Source organism: Microtus ochrogaster, unplaced genomic scaffold (genome assembly GCF_000317375.1).
Source record: "Microtus ochrogaster isolate Prairie Vole_2 unplaced genomic scaffold, MicOch1.0 UNK23, whole genome shotgun sequence".
In the NCBI taxonomy this organism is placed as follows: domain Eukaryota; kingdom Metazoa; phylum Chordata; class Mammalia; order Rodentia; family Cricetidae; genus Microtus; species Microtus ochrogaster.
In genome coordinates, this window is record NW_004949121.1 from 1,602,297 (window position 1) to 1,620,064 (window position 17,768).

General features: G+C 45.2%; 1 protein-coding gene across 1 annotated transcript in view; it reads right to left on the minus strand.

The window, feature by feature from the left end:
* Positions 1-17,762, minus strand: part of Klhl2 (kelch like family member 2) — a 117,875-nt gene extending 100,113 nt beyond the window's left edge. The window contains exons 1-2 of the mRNA XM_005367748.3: positions 17,621-17,762; positions 3,826-3,951 (exon numbers count right to left, since the gene is read on the minus strand). Coding sequence (XP_005367805.1) covers positions 3,826-3,951; positions 17,621-17,646 — 152 coding nt within the window. The 5' untranslated portion in view covers positions 17,647-17,762. The remainder of the gene's footprint in view (positions 1-3,825; positions 3,952-17,620) is intronic.
* Positions 17,763-17,768: the final 6 nt, after the last annotated feature.

The window sequence follows — 17,768 nt, forward strand, 5'->3', positions numbered from 1 at the left end:
GGAGGGAGGGAGGGAGGGAGGGAGGAAAGCAAGCTAGCTGAGGAGGTAACAAAGCCCTTTGATCCCAGCCAGTACTTGGGCAGCAAAGGCAAGGACACCTCTGTTAAGGAAGAGGCCAGCCTGATCTACATAGTAAGTTCTGGACCAGCCAAGGCTATAAAGTGAGACTCTGCCTCAAAATGAAAAAAAGAAAAGGTACTAGCAGCATCCTCTACTTCTTTGTCTCCAGCTACATCCATCCACGTGCAGCACACAGTAAATAACATGTAAGCACTCGCTGCTTCATTTTGCCCACACCGTGTTTTAAAACAACACCCCTCCACTTGCACCTGGGAAAAGTGACGTTCAAGTGCTGCAGAGAGTAGGCCTCTGAGCGCTCTGACAGCTTGTCCCTCCCAAATCCTGGATCTTATCTTGGTTTCTCAGAAATCATCAGTGAATAATAACACTGCCCAGAAGATTTGGTCCAAAACCCCACTCCTGTGGCCTACCAGGGTTCTGTCCTCCTCCAACTTCTCACCCTCGTCCCCAGTGTCAACACACAGCCTGAATTTGCCTTATCTAGCTCCACCCCTTTCCCAGCTGTGCAATTAGCCAAGCCACAAAAGACTCTGGCCCTCCATGTGAATCCTGGGACTCAGGGAAGAAAAGATTTAGTTGGGAAGTAGCTTGAGGGTACAGTCCATCATGATGCAGATGGCATGGTGGCAGGGGCTTTATTCACGCCCTGGCAGTTGAGGAGGCAGAGAGCGGGATACCAGCATTCAGATGGCTTTCTCCAAGACCACAGTCCATGGCCCGTACCACCCACATCAGGTGTGCCGTCTGTCTTCAGGAGCTCCTGTCCTCCTTCCTCTAGCTGGGGATAGACATGTGTGCCACCCTGACTTACGCAAGTGATCCGTGCTAGTGACTTTCCTCCCACCAGCCGGACGTTCACAAAAGCAATCCCTAGTGCACGGCTGTGATCTCCCTCCCACAGTGAGGCCAGAGCCACAGGGCTGAAGGTCAATGGACCCTAAGCAGACCATTGAGAACAGGGAAGTTCTCCCTTCCCAGAAGTCAGGAAACCACCCTGGGCGACCCTTTCCAGGCCACAGGAAGCTGATGCAAGGACAGGAAGTAATTAGTGACTTTCAGCTATACAATAGAGAGCTTCAGCCAGTTTCCTTTCTTAGTAGTTTTGAAAGAATTATACAAATTGGCTACAAAAGATTAGAAATAAAGATGATCTTTTTTTTAAGAGACTGAGTCTCACCCTGTAGCCTTAGAATTCACTATGTAGACAGAGATCTTCCTGCCTCTGCCTCCCCAGTGTGGGGATTACAGGCCTTCAGTGTCACACTACACAAGAATGACATTTTTTAAAGGTTCCAGGGCACACACACAACACAAGTCTGCCCTCTTGCTTCCTGGCTTTTCCTACAGAATTCTTCAGAATAAAAGCCTGGATTTACCTTATCCACAGTTTATCCATTTCCTAGCTGGGTAGCTCATTCTTCTGTGTCAGAGTATGTATGCATGGGTGTTAACAAGTGGGCATACTGTGCAGATGGCAAACATGTGGAGGCCAAAGGTCGACATCAAGCCTCTTCCTCAATCACTCTTGGCTCATCCTTTGAGACTGGATCTCTCTATAAAGCTTGCTGATTGGCTGAACCCATGAACCATGAGCCCTAGGGATCCTCCTGTCTGCCTCTGAAGTATTTAATGCTAATGCTCCAGGCCACTGCTGTGGGTTCTAAGGATCCAAATGCAGGATGTCATTCTTGCAAAGCCAGCGCTTCACCCACTAAGCCATCTCCCCAGCAATGCAGTTCATTATAAAAATCCCACTGGTTGGTGACGTCAGTAGAGCAAGCCTGTTTATGGACCAGCAGCCACTGCAACTACACAGAGCTCTCCTAGGTTTGAAGATCACCTTAGCTCCTGAACTAACACAACAGGATGAACAAGTAGATCGTATTTCACAGTTGTCCCACAAGCAAGAGGTCAGGGATGGCCAGAGCTAAACAATCCTAGGATAAAGCAAAGACTCAGTTTGGCCTGGAATGTGGTCATTTGCCTCAGGGGAAGGAGCAGTAGGTGCTGTGTTCCAGCAACAAGGTGAATCAGGTCCAGGTCAACCAGAGACCAAGGCCACTGGCCTGCAGGAGTGGGAGGTGAGGGTGAGGAGGTAAAGAGTGGTCCTATTTATTTTATTTATGTGTGGTTGTTTTGCCTGGGTGTACACGTATGCACTACAGCTTGTCTGCTGCCTGAAGAGTTCCAAAGACGGCATTGGATCCTCAGGAACTGAAGTTATAGACTGTTCAAAGCCACACTGTAAGTGCAGGGAACCAAACCTCTCCTAGAGCAGCAAGTGCTTTTAACTGCTGAGGAATCTCTCTAGCTCCAATTTATTCAGCTTTGAACGTCATCCTTCTCATCAAAGGTTTTTGTTTCTGCTTTAATCAGATCTCTTTATATAGGCTATACTGGCTTAACCATGAGATCCTCCAGCCTCAGACTGTGGAGTGCAAGGACTTCAGGTGTGCAGCAAGGTGGCCCAGTGTGTGGCCACGACCCTTATCATATATGAGAACCACCTTAGCAACTGGCAGGCACCTGGACAACCACAACTACCACCACCAAGGCAAGTTCCATATTTCCCTGTCTAAAGTATCTTTCCACATTCCATACGGCCTGTCACCAGAATCAATGAATGGAAATACAATGCGACTATTTTCTAGTAGTCATATTAAAAAGGTAAAAAGAAACAAGATTGATTTCAATAAGTCTTCCATTTAAATCCCTATGTCCACGTGTTATGGAATAATCTTTCTATACACTGTGAAGATGTGTCACTCTGATTGGTTTAATAAAAAGCTTAAAGGCCAATAGCTAGGCAGAATTTCCAGGCACAAGGAAACAGGAATGCCACATGGACAGAGTAAAGGTAATAAAGCCATGAGGCAGAAAGTAAAGTAATAGAAATGAGTTAATTTCAGTTACAAGAGCTAGTTAGAAGAAAGCCTCAGCTATTGGCCAAGGTTTCATAATTAATAATAATTTGGAAGCTGGCTGGTGAGACAAAGACTCGCTATATACAGGCTCAGAGGATGAAGGTGCTTGTCATCAAAGCTGAAGACTTGGGATCACACACATGGCAGAAGAAAACTGATTTGCATAAGTTATCTTCTAACTGCTCCACGTGCCCTCAACACAAGTATCTGTACACACACACACAAACACATGTGAGCACGCAAATAAGCAAATAAATAAACAATATCTGATGCTCTATCATTATAACAAACAATTGGTATTTTAAGTATTAAAAATATATTAAGCAGGACATGATGGTAGCACATGCCTGTCTTTCAGCTCTTAGGTGGCAAATGGAGGATCAGGAGTTCAAGGTCATCCTCACTCTGGAACATACAAGACCTATCAAAAACACTAAAAAAAAAAAAAAAAAGAGAGAGAGAATGGAGTGAAGGAAGAAAAAAATTTAAATTTAATATTATATAATATATATTAAATATATAATATTACATATAATCTAAAAATGTAAATATTTTCCTTGGAAAGCCACTGGAAAGCCATTGTGTACTTTTTCTTAGAGAATGCTTGAACTTCCGGTAGCCACACATGGCCAGACTCTACTGGACAGAGGAGCCCCACCATCTGCTCTCCTGATTTCCTTTCTTCCTCTAAGAATCTTGCAGAAAAGCTTTTGCTGTTCCCTGTATCAGAACAAAAATGAGGGAGGTGGTGTATACCCTACACACAATGAAAAACACAATGAAAAGACAATTGGCTACATATGCATTAGCGTGTCACTACCTTCTTAGCTCGTTCATGACTTTGAAGGCTTTCTTCATGTGCCAGGGGTTCACCGTCACCGGGCAGTGTTTTTCAGTATTATCATCTTTTGAATCGAGAGGCTTCGGATGACCCTGCTTTGTGCATCTGTACAAGAGGAAAAAAAAAAAAAGGAGGGGAGGGGGGAGAGAGACAAAGATCTCATTAAGGATAATTTAGTTCTGGCTTGTCAAGCTACAAAAGACAAATTGAATGCCTCCCTCCCTCCCTCCCTCCCCTGCTCAGTTAGAAGAAGGCTGTCCTCAAATGAGAGTAAGACACAATTCAGAACGTTCACTATGGTTTCTACAAAAAAAGTGGGTAATTATCTCCCTGGTGTCAAAGATCTGTCAAATAGAAACAAGAAAGATTTGGAGGAAATGGCTTAACAGATCTTCCCAAACAAAAACACAGCAAAATGATCTCTGCTGAAAATCAACTTGCTTTTTACAATCAACCTATAGTTATATACATATACACGTCTATGTATATGACTACATATATATGGCATGTATGTGTATATGCGTGTGTATGTATAGTTTGTTTACAAACTAAGAAAGAAACATGGCTGCACTTCATGCAAACTTCAGAAACAAAATCTGATTCAGATTTGCTCTAGGCAAAGACACTTAGCACGTGTATTCTGGGCCTACATTAGAAAGATTAACCACACCAACTAAAGTTTACTGGGTTCTAGACATGGCTGATTCTGTGAATAACAGCATGATCTCATTATTTATAATCGCCAGGACAATTCTATTAGCCAATTATCATCATTTCACAGACAAAGAGACTGAGGCAGCGGGGAGGAGGCTGAGTGACGCAGTAAATAGTAGAACCCACCCGACCTGAGTTGCCACTCATGCTCACTACCACTTCCTAGACCAGAGTATTTAAGTTCATGTTCTCTTTTTAAGGAAAGCTTTGTTTTCATTTTATGGCTATGTATGTCCATGTGTGTGTTGGGGGCGATTGTCCATGGAAGCAAGAAGAGGGTGTGGGCTCCCTTGCAGCTAGAGCTACAGAGAGTTGTCAGTCACCAGATATGAGGATTAGGAACACAACTCCAGTCCTCTACAAAATCATCAAGCACTCTTACCTGCTGAGCCAACTCTCTAGCCCTTTATTTACAGCATTCAAGAACCCAAGACTATGAGTGTTGTTATATGAACTATTCTTTCAAGATGTGGAGGCAAAAAAAAAAGTGACAAAATTGGAGAATTAAAAACTGTGTATTAAATGAACAAAAAGGAAATTCTGGGAGTGATAAATGTATAACTCAGCAAATTTACTGTAAGTAATTGAACTGTGTATTTTTCATAGAATGTAAGTTATGCTTTAAAAAACTGGGATCAAAAAACTGGAGCTGGAGAGATAGCACAGAGGTTAGGAGTACTGGTGGCTCTTGTAGGAGACCTGGGTTCAGTTCACAACAATCTGTAACTTCATTTCCAGGGGATCCAACACCTTCTTCCAACACCCTTTCTGGACACCACATATACATATGGTGCACATACACACATACGAGTGAACATTCATATACACAAAGATAAAACCAATAAATTTTTAAAAAGGAGGGTACCACAATAACCCCACTGGAAACCATGCTTGTGTATGTACTACACAAAGAACAGGAGGAAGGACCCCTTAGAGGGGCATGCTCCTCCCTTCCTGCCCTACTTCTAAAAGGGCGGTTCCTTTGTAAAAACACTGTATTATGCACTCATTCATGCAATCAACTTTATTTTAAGTGTACACCAAAGAATAAAGCAAAGATTCCTGTCCCTTGCAGTCTGTGGGAAGAGGACACAATAACCTGGCAAAATCAGAAAAGCAGGCAGGTAGCATATTACAAAGTGTAAGTGCTACAGGAGAAAGGCCAGGGAAGACAGCAAGAGCAGGAAGTGTCAGATGATGGCAATGAAGGGTGAGTCTGCAGTACTCAAGTGTGATCGAAGAAAAGAACTGGGAATTGAGATCTGAACAAAGGCCCCGAAGGTGAGGAAGGCATCAGCAGTGAAGGACAGCATGTGCCACTGACCCTTCTGCCAGAGTAAACAACTGGGGCTGAGAAGTGTAACAAGGGCTTCAGCCTACCTTTTCAAAGGGCCACTGGCTGCTCGGTGCACAGCTGCACTGGCTAGGTTTATCATCAACTAGACACAGCCTAGAGTCACCCAAGGAACACCAAATGAAGAACTGCCTCACTCAGACTGGCCCGTGGCCATATCTGTGAAACACTGCTTTGATTAATGGATGCTGTGGAGGACGCAGCCCACCATGCGTGACACCATCCCTAGGCGGGTGGGCTAGGGCTCTAGAAGAAAGCTAACTAGACGAGAACCAGAGAGCAAGCCAATAAGGACCGTTCCTCTAGGGTTCTGCTTCGGGTTCCTGCCTTGAGTTCTCACTCGGGTTTCTTGGTGACATTGTTATCTGAATATACAGGCTGGAATAATCCCTTTCCTCCCCTAGGCTGCTTCCAGACAGAGTGCCTCAGAACACCAGGAAGCAAACTAGAACAATAGTTCATGGGGGTCAAAGGTGAAAACAGGAACCGGATTTGGGTTCAGCAGTAATGGCCGGCTTCCGATGTGTTTAAGGAAGAGGCTAAGATTTGTTGACAGAATGGATGTGTGTATCAAAGAGTCAGAATGACCCCAATATACTTTAGTCTGAGCACGGAGGACTGGGTTTCCATTATTGGAACAGGGAAGGTTACAGGTGGAACTAGTTTGTGACGTAGGAAGATTGTCACACAGGTTGGTACTGACGTAGGGACACAAAAATCAACAGGAAAGGCAAAAATCTAGCTGGAAGACTGGTGAGATGGCTGAGCATGGAGAGACATTTGCCAAGTCTGAAACCTAAATTTTATTCCCAGGACCCACATGGGAAAAAGACAGAACCATCTCCAGGACCCACATGGTAGAAAGAGAGAAACAACTCCCAAAGTTGTACACACACACATGTGCACGCACACGCACACACACACACGAGCATGTGCTGTAATTTGTTTTCTTTCTTTTTTTGAATTTAGAGGGTGATAGAATTCTGAGAATCACTGGTTATACAGACAAAGCCAAAAAGCAAAAAGCAGGCTGGATACACTGACAGCATATGAAGCCAAGAAGCAGATTTTCAACATTACGGAAACCTAGAAAATTCAGCATAATTTGCTCAATTTCCCTAGTTCCTGAGTAGCGCTAGTGCAGGACATGGTTTCTAGCAGGCCTGTCTACCAAAACCAGGCATAAACTCTACGTTCCTCTGTTGATTTCTTTTTTAAGGCTAAACAACTATGAATGAGCACCGGGCACTGCCTCCAGGGGCAAATTCCACGGCTGGGGTGAGGTAAGAGGAGCCTCACTCCATTAACTATGGCCTTTGGGAGGGAAAGTACAGAACAATTTAAGAAGGGGTCCTAGGGCTAGAGAGGACGGTTCAGTGGTTAAAGAGTACTGGCTACTCTTCCACACTTCAATTCCCAGCACAGTAGCGCATAACCCTTTCTGTAGCTCCAGTTGAAATCTACCATCCTTTCCTGCCGGCTGTGGGCACCACACATGAGCAGAGTGTACAGACATACACGCAGCAAGGGGTGTGTGCGCAGAAGTTTACCCTCAAAACTACACTGTTTGTGTCCAGGTACCCTTGCCTGCTTCCCTTCTGAACAAAAAGCAGCCTTCTCCAGGAAACTGCCTGCCTTCTTGAAAATATCAAAAGGAGATACTTTTTCAGGTTCCTGCACCTTTCTTTCCAACTCTACACTCCACACCTGTTCTTATTTGATAATAAGCCACTCGCTTGCCTATTGTTATAAAAAAAAGTATCTGAAAGGGGATTTGAATTCCAGTGCACAGCTGGGCTGTATAGTAGACAATCTCAAGTCTTCCTTGAATGACTGACTCCACAGACCCCCCCAGGCTGGCTTTGTAACTGAGGTGACTTTGTCACTCCGCTTCATAACACCAGGAAAATACTCTACCCTGGAGAATCTGAAGACAGTGACAATTTCAAAACCAGGCATAGGGTTAAAAGCACACCAACTTAGACAGGACCGATATCTCTTTTGTATGATTTCATTTGGAACAGTAGGTTTTTTGTTGTTGTTTTTCTTTTTGGTTTTGTTTTCAAGGATGAGGACTGGAAATATCACAACGGGCTGGAGAGATGCTCAGAGGTTAAAAGCGCCTGTGCAAGCATGAGGACCTGAGGGTAGATCCCAGAAACTACACGAAAAGCCAGGAATAGCTGTGGACACACCTCTAACCCAAGCACTGTGGGGAGCAGAGACCAGGGGATCATCAGGACTTGCTGGTGACCGCCTAGCTCCAAGCTCAGAGAGCCACTGTCTCAAAACAAATAGGTTGCGACTGACAGGGTATGTGTGGCTAAGTGTTTACTGTCAACTTGACATAAACTAGAGTCACCTGTGAAGTGGGACCCTCAATTGAGAGATTGCTTCCATCAGAGTGGCTCGTGGGTGAGTCTGTGGGGAACTGTCTTGCTTGTTGATTATGGGAAGGTCCAGTCCACTGCGGATGATACTATCCCTGGAGTGGCAGGCCTGAGCAGAATAAGAAAACTAGAGAAAGCTAGAGCCATCCAGCAAGCAACCTCCAAGATTTCTGCTCCACGTTCCTGGCCCGACTGCCGACAACCTAAAAGATGAAGTAAGTCCTTTCCTCCCCAGCGTGCGATTGGTCATGGTGTTCATCACAGCAACAGAAGTCAATGTGGACAGAGCAGGATAGCAGGCATCCTCCTCTGATACAGGAAGGCATGCCCATGTCCTTGTGTGCACAGATCACACACACACACATACCACACTCACATACTCAAAGGTTAGCAGAAAATCCAGTCTAGGTCTGGAGAGGCGGCTCAGAGGGTAGAGCTTATGCTGTGCACACATAGAGACTAAATCTGATTCCCTAGCACCCACGTGAAAGACAGGGAATACAAAACACACCTGTAATCCTAGCACTGGGGAGGCAAGGAAAGAATTTCTGGAACTTGCTACCCAGCCAGTCTAGTAGGATGCAACAGCAAGTCCCAGTTCCCAAGAGAGACCCTGTCTCAAAAACTAGGATGGAGGACCATTGAGATGGCTCAGCAGATAAAGGCCACCAAGCCTGACTCTGAGGACCTGAGTTTTAGTTCCAGAACACACACAGTGGAGGGTGAAAAACAACTCCATAAGTCGGCCTCTGCCCTGGACATACATACACAGGCACATGCACGCACACACCACACCACACACATACACACCATACCACACCCATGCAGACATCACACACATGCAGATATACACACACATACATGCAGACATACACACACCATACACACACCACACATACATGCAGACATACACACACATGTAGATATATACATACCACACACATACATACCTACACGCACATGCAGACATGCATATATGCACATACCACACACACATGCAGACATACATACATACACATACCAAACACACATGTGCAGGCATATACACACAAACATGCATACATACACACATACAGACATACACACACATCAGAAAGAAAAACCCTATCAGTTTCTCAAACTACAAAAATCAGCCCTCCTCGTATAAAGAGCCAGGCAAGCCCTTTTCAGAACTAGGCATGTCAGAATGGTGGCGTCTCTGGGGGTAGGGGTGAGAGCAGCTAGGCAGGATTTTTAAAAACAACAACAGGTGATGTAATGCACCCTACCACCCACTTAACCTCCCACCCCAGACTGATCATCCCAGATTGAGAACAAGAGCTCTAGAGAATCTGGGTTGTTCATAAGTTTAGCGCTTTCCAGGAGAGATGATGCTACAAGTCATGGGGATGATAACGGCTGCAAAATTTCACAGGGCACCAAAGACACCGTCACACATAGGATGGAAAGACTTGGCCACCCCTAGGTGGCCACCGTCTATGCTCTCCCCTCTGCCTGTTCACCTCAAAAGCTGCAAGACTCCCAGCTTGCAGTGAGTCACCCACCACTACTCACAGATTTCTGCCAAGTTCACGTCAGCAGCTGTTGTTTTCAAAGTCACCATCCGTGCGGTACTGCTCTCAAGTTCCCTAGGACTTCAGAACGTTTCTCCTGTGTGCTTGCGCTCCTCCCTGCCAAACTCACTTTCAGGGGCTTGGCAAGTTATTAGCCGCGATCCGCTCAAAACAAGACCAGCTATTGGAAATGCACACTAGAATCGAATGAGTGTCCTCACAAATGGTCGTCTGTCACGTCACGCTCTAATAAAACTCCCCAAAAAAACGCTCTCTGAGCTCCCCGATGGTGCCTCTTAATAATCATCACCTTACGGAGAGGCAGGGAAAGCAATAGGCTTTCCTCATTCAACTCTTGTTTCATGGCGGGGCTGTGAATTTTTTGCAATGTTCTAAAGGCAATTTTTCTTCAAATGTATGGAATTTAAGCTTTAATTGGACTTTAACTGTGCCACTGCACAAACTGTAATCTATAAACTTGTGGTAGTCACCAAATAAATGTGTCTTTTAAAAAAATGAGAATGTCTTCCCTATAACACAGAGAGCTTAGACCAAGTGGAGGATACAGTTTAGGGGTGGAAGAACACTGCTTAGGATGGGTGAGGCTCTGGGTTCTCCCAATAAGAAAGATTGGGCTGTATCTTCAGTATGTAGGTCCTTAGAATTGAGTATGACACATTTTGTGAGATTAAACTCCTATCCTGCCAGTGTTGAACAAGGCCTCACAACCTCCTATCCCACCTCTGAATACGAATGTGGGTGTTGCTGCTGCTGTTGTTGCTGTTATTGTTGAAGGGACAAGCTCTGATTTCTCAGAGCTGGAAAGGAAACGTCTAGAAAAGCCAGGCATGCTCAGTTTTACTAAGGAACAGCAGTTAAAAACTAGAGCCCTGAGCCTACTGGGGGGCAGAGGAGACATCTCTTCTCTTCCCTGCCTGGGCCCTGGCTGTGTGGCTTCTGTTGAGTGTGGGGGAAGTGCTGGCAGGGGAGGTGGATGGGATGTCTGAGGTTGAGAGGTTGATGGAAGTTGGAGCATAATTGCTCTCTGATAGTAGAACAATGGTGCTGTAAAAAGCTCCACTTCAGTTCAACCCAGCTCGCTCCTCTTCCCCTCCCACCTACATGACAAACACAGCACAATCAGGCACTTTTTGTCCCTGACAGTGACTATTACCAGGAAAGAGATGGGGTAAGAGCATGTCTTATGCAAGATCAATCTTTTAAAGAATATCTCATAAACAATTAACAAAGCACGACTAGAGAAGAATTTTTCTGAGATGATAAAATAGAGAAAAGGAGGGTGATGAGCTTTTCTAAGCATGTCCATGTCTTTTATCACTCATATGTGTGGGTGGGTGTGTATGTGTACATACATACACATATACATACATACATACATATGTAAATTCTTCTACTTTATTTAGTACGGTCATCACTCAAAGCAGCAATCTGTTCAGATGATGGGCTAAATTTTCTAGCATCTTCATGGGGGTTGGTGAAAAGCCACTCAAAGACAGGAATCAGGTGGAGAACCAAGGGGTAATTCCGTCTATGCCACTATGTCAAACACAAAACAAGTAACCCTGGACTAATATGGAAGGTAATTACCCCTCGTCTACTTGTCTCTGGATCTGTCTAAGCAATAAAGCCCCTATGAATGCAAACATAAAGAAGATAAATGTTGATGTTAGGAACTAAATTGAATATGGCCATGTGGTTTTATTCACTTTCTTGGCCCTTCCATTTTAATTGCAACACTCAACTTGAAGTCATTAGAAATGTACAAATAATCATAGCTGTTAGTAAATCACACATATAACTGCTGCTTAAATGCCCACTGTATATCTGTAATAAAGCAGGATGCACGGGGCTGAGCCAAGACCCTGCTCCAGTTTCCCATCCAACAGGGAAGTCACCGCTAAATGCCAAGAAATGGCACAAATCAGGACACATATGCAAGACTGCAAATTCCACAGGAAGTTAACAATGATCCAGAAGGGGCTGAAGTCACAAATTAAATAAAACTGTGAAGGAGGTGGGCTCAATAGGACCCTGTAAGAACTCTAAATTCATTGTGTGGAGCAACAGGCGGGGCTGCAGACCCCGGCTTATGATGGATGTTATAAAGGGTAAGGCATACAATGAAGGAAGAGTCAAAGGCTGACTGAACACGGTGTTTTACACTGGAGCTAAGAGTAGACACTCCAACAGAAGCCCAAGATTCCAGATCCTTTAAGCATGGATATAAGTGTTGACTTTGGATACAGATGTGTCCCACAAATAAATAAATAAATAAAAATTAAAACTGAAAAAAAAAGAACCACTCACAGAACTAACCTGGGCTCAGAGGGGCTCACTGACAACCAGGGAGCCTGCATGGGACGGACGTAGGCACTCTGCATATATGGGACAGCTGTTGCTTAGTCTACTTACAGGACTCCTAACAGTGGAAGCAAGGGCTGTCTCTTTTGCACACTTTTGGGACCCTAATCCTTATACTGGGTTGCCTTGTTGAGTCTTAACATGAGGAGAGATGTCTAGTCTTACTGCAACTTGATATGCCATGTTTAGTGGATATCCAGGGAAGTCCTGCCTTTTTCTGAATAGAAACAGAGGAGCAGTGGATGGGGAGAGGTGGGGAGAGGAGAGAGGGAAGGAAAACTGCAGTTGGGATTTAAAAATAATAATAAATAACAAAAGGCATTTTCAAAGAAGATACAGATGTCTCAGTGCTCAGGAGGCTGAGGCAAAAGGATTCCTATGTGTTTTCAGTCAACCTGCGCTACACTGTGAGACTGATGTTAGGTGAGACACCTTTCTCCCAAAACAACAAAAAGGTACAGATGGGAATATAGATGAGATGAAGTGTGGATTAAGAAGAACTGGCCAAGACCCACTTGGAAGAGAAGCAAGTGCTGCCTATGAACAGCTGCAGAAAGCACAGAGCAAGGCTGGTGGTACAGTCCTGTAATTCCAGCACTGAGGGAGCGGAGGCAGGAGGACCAGAGCTCCAGGCCAACCTGGATATCCAGCAGCATTCTGTCTCAGAAGGGAGGGAGAGAGGCAGGGAGAGAGGGAGAGAGGGAGGGAGAGAGGGAGGGAGGGAGGGAAAAAAAGAAGGTGATCGACACAGAGATTAGACCAACGGTTTTTCAAATACATATAAGCTAGGAAAAGCAATTTAACTTGCATTTCCTCGGCCAGAAAGATAATAATAGGAGACATACACGATAAGATTGTTGAGAAGATTAAGTAAGGATGAAATTATGTAAATCACATTCAGCAACTGAAAAACCAAAGGAGGAGGCCAAAACAAGTGGTGTCATAAAAAGCAAAGGCTGCTGCTCAAGACAGAATCTGTGAAAGAACTAGTCAGAATATGTGAGCAGATGTCAACAACCCAAAATGTAGGAAGGTGCAGTGCAGGGCATGCCAAGTACACTGGCTGGGATGGTGTTAGCTCAGTGGGAAGATGTGCAAGGTGGCCTTCCTGCTTGCTCTTCCCTCCACCTCCAATACCATCCTTCCCTCGGCCTGAACCAGGTCACCTCTTCAAAGACATCCTGGAGGCTACCCAAATGATATCCATCCATCTATCTACCTATCAATCTATCTATCTGTATTCATCATCTGTCTGTCTGTCTATCTCTATCCATCATCTTTCTATCTATTATCTATCAATCTATCTATCCCTATCCATCACCTATTATCTATCTATCTATCTATCTATCTATCACTATCCATCATCTGTCTATCATCTATCTATCAATCCATCTATCTCTATCCATTATCTATCAATCTATCTGTCTCTCATCTATCAATCTATCTCTATCCATCATCTATCTATCATCTATCTATCAATCTATCTATCTTCTGTCATGTCCTACACCCCCCACTATTTTCTGTCATGCCCTACAATTAAATGTTTGCTTACTATCAACTTCAACTGTGAGACAAAAGGTTTTGTTGTTTTCTGAAAAATCTCCAAAATTTAGCCACACTAGGTATTCAATAAATGTGAATTAAAAAAAAAAAAACAAAAAAAAAACCTGACTTGACATGAGTCACTCAAACACTCAAACAGTTCAGCAGGGAAAAGTCCTTGCCTGGATTCAGTCCCTAGGGCCCACACTGTAGAAGGAGACAACCAACTCCCGAAGGTTGTCCTATGACCTCCACATGTACACAATCACATGTGACTGTATGAACATATACACACACACATACCTGCGCATACATACAAACACACAGAGCACACAAAATAAAAATGTAACAAAAATGTTTCAAGAAATGAGAGATACTCTACTTCAATATCTAAGACTAATGAAGTGAAAACAAGAATGTACTGCAACGCACTCTATGACACGCGAGCCAGTACACTGCAAGGCTGGCAGTACCCAGCCCGGACCTTAGAAAGAGCTGCAGTCCTGCAGCATAGCCAATGCACTACAAACCTCAAGCTTCAGCAAACCACTTTGTTTCCGTGACAAAATGAGGGTAAAGAATCAAGTTTTCACCAAGTTCAATCTATACGACTAAAGTCCTATCCCTTTGAGATGCTCCTTCTACTTGAGAATGGTATTAAGATAGCCCCCTTTGATAAGTGGTAACAGTTGCTAATTACTCTTCCACAGACACTTCTACTTTGAAACATAAAATATGTTCAACTTCACTTTTTCCTTTAAACGGGTCACTGAAATCCGAAGACCTGAAGCCTGTGATCTGATGCAGCCCATCCCTTGGCAGGCTGGAGTCCTTGGAGCATGGCTAACAAGTTGTCTGGCTGTGCTGGAACACCTCCGATGACAAGCATCTCCAGAGACGCAGAATCACCCACCGCAAACAGAAGGCTGCACCTGAGGCATCACTACTCGGCTGAACATAAAAACAAGATTGTATGGCCAGTAAGGCGGCCTGGAAGAAGGAGCTAGGAAGAAAACGAGCTAAGAAAACTGTTCCATCAGGGACATGAAAGGGATTCACACAATCGGAACCTCACAGTCTTCGATCAGCCAATAATCAGAAACTCCCTTATGCAAATAACTGTAAAGGCTACAATATGAAAAGTACCCCAGAGGTCAAGGAGTGTTCAGTTTTCATTCCTTCTGCACAGTTCCTTTTACTACCCCAAATTCCCTGACTCATTAATTCATACCTAATTTTTTAGTTGTACATCTTTCAGATTTGACCAAAAGGTAAAAGTCCCATGGTCTTACTACCACCTAGACCTCCAATGAAACAGAGCCTACATGCCATACATATTCAAGTATGCAAAAAGACAACAAGAAATGTGAAATACAGAGGCAATCAACGAGACTCCTCAAAGGACAAGAAAACGTTGGAGGCAGAATGGAAAAGGCAGAAAAGAGATGAAAATGAGGAAATAAGGATGTAGGCAGAGATGCCTGCCACCACTCCAAGACAGGCTAAAGGGAGCAGGGTGGACCAGAGGGCAATGGAGACTTAGCTCCACAGAAGCCCAGAGAAAAGCACCATGAGAAGTGCCAGGTAGGGACCAGCATCCAAGAATTAGCACATTGAATGAATTACTAAACAGACACACAAAGAGAATTCCGAGTCCCTGCTTCCCACCACATTATCTAAGGCCCCTTAAGTCCAGGTCAAACACCTTGCTTTGCCTTGAACCTCAGGCTAACAATCGGTGTTCATAAAAAGCTGACTGCGTCCTGTAACTTCCATGAGCCTCCATCCTCACCCAGCTCCAGACAGGAAACCCAGCGAATGCCCTTGCCAAGACCTCACCTGCAATCTCTCCCATCAGACAGCATAATCCAAGGAGAAAGGAAGTTAATGGGATAGAGGCAAAGAAAGCGGAGGGTCGGAAGCCAGAAACTGTTTCTAATCTTTAGAAACCTGACAGCAAGCTAGCGAGTTCTAGAAGGTGCTTGATTCTGGATCTACCTAAAGAAAATAAAAATCTATTTGTATTTTTCATCAAATGGATTAAACAATGAAGAAGTCTCTGCAGCTTTAGCTCCAGTGATGGAAAAATGTTTCTACGATTTGCTCCTCGGGCTCAGCGCTCCAGGCTGCTCCTCCACTCAAGCCTCTATCTAGTTTCAGAACTACAGATGAAGTATCAATACCAAAGGCCTGAGCTGGACATCTATTCCATTTCTCCCATTTAAACCATTTTCTCAGCCTCTTCTCCCTCTAGGGCCTGTTTTTCCACACACAGTTTTGTTTTTTTTTTTTTTTTGAACCTAAGATCCTCTTGTTCCGTCCTTCAGTTCTCTCTGCTCCAAAAGTGAAAAGGGACTGTGTTTAAATGATACAAAGGGGCCAGTGGGGAGGGCAAGCTCACCATCAGCAACTTACCTACACATTTGTATCACAGTGTGATGTCTATATGCAGAGAGTATATTCTGCCACCAATGCTTCTGAACCTGGCTGGAAACCTCATGGGCTCCCACTACACTCAAGCTGCTGAAGCAATCTACAGATATGTTTCCCAGGGGGCTCAGGAGGCTTCCCCAACCTGCTGGGGAGCATGTGAGAGCGCACATCATGGCCTTAAAGCCACCACCATTGGTCAGCATCTGATCCCTTGCTGCTTCTATCATTTCTACCAGCCCAGAAGAGGCAAGCCAAGACTCCTGTCACCCACTCTTCAGAGCCCCATGACCTGTTCCACTCAAACTCAAAATCCTGTAATGCACCCACAGAAACTGTGGCTTTATAATCCTATTCAGACTCATGAAAGGATTCAAAATGAAAAAAAAAATGTTCACCGCAAACCAAATAGCCTTATTTTAGCTGGAATTCAGCCAAATAGCCACAAGAGGCTGGCGAGGAAGAAATGTGATGGAGTGAAGGTAGTCAAATCTCATTGAAAACCGATAAGGCTCCATGAATCAGATCGAATAAAAAGGTATACCTCTTTTCAGAGTGAGGTTTGTCTGCGGTTTGAAAAGTCAGATCCAAAGGACTCTGCTCCTTCGTAAAGGTTGAAGGGACAAGGTGGGTAGGGGGTGGGAACACGTAATGTCTAAACTCCTGGAGATTTACAGGCCACTTTTATACAGGCGTTTTAAAAACAAAACCCCTTTTCAGTTCTTATTTCTAGAAAGTAATTTTGCTGCAGGTGATCTTGCATGTACTTGGGCACCAAGGAAAAAAGACACCTGTGCCTAACAGGTCGGTAACACTATCAACGTGCCCCGGGTACCAAGGGAACGAGAGATGCTCTGATTTCTGGATAAAAGATTTTCTGCAGTGCCAGGTAAGAGATCACATGCCCTAAAACGGCCGCAGCTCATTTGGAGTGATGTAAAAGCTCCTTGGATATTAATTTTATTAGAAATTCCGAGAAGCAAGCAACCTCAGATCGCATTCATTTTAGACTCCAGGCGTCTGGTACTTTCCAGTTTCCTGTGCATCCTCTCGCTCCCTACTAGAAAAAGGGTGGGCGAGATGGGCAGCAGCAGCCCATGCATGACACGGGGGGTACCCACAGGGCGATCACAGTCGTGTGCCCCCCCACCAATTCCCTACGCACAACCCCATCCCGAACGTTCAATTCGCCCCGAGACCGGGAAGCCCCTACCCATGCCCGCCCGGCCGGGCACAGTCCGGTCCCGCGGTCACCCTCCGGACTGCGGGCGCCGCGCCCCGTCACGCCCCGCGCCTCCCCATCGCCCGCCGCCCCCCGCGATCGCGGCGTGTCCTCCGCAGCGCCGCGCGCCCTCCGCAGCCTCACAGCCCCTCCGCCGCGCGTCCCGGGCGCCCACTCGCTCACTCACGCGGGAGGCAGCGGCGGCGTCTCCATTGTGGCTCCTCGCGGGCTTCAGAACGCAGGCAGCGACCGCCGCCGCCAGCACCATTCCAGCCGCGGACGCCGGCACGGTCCGCCCGCCCAGCCGCGTTCCATCCGCCCCGAGGGGGCGCAGC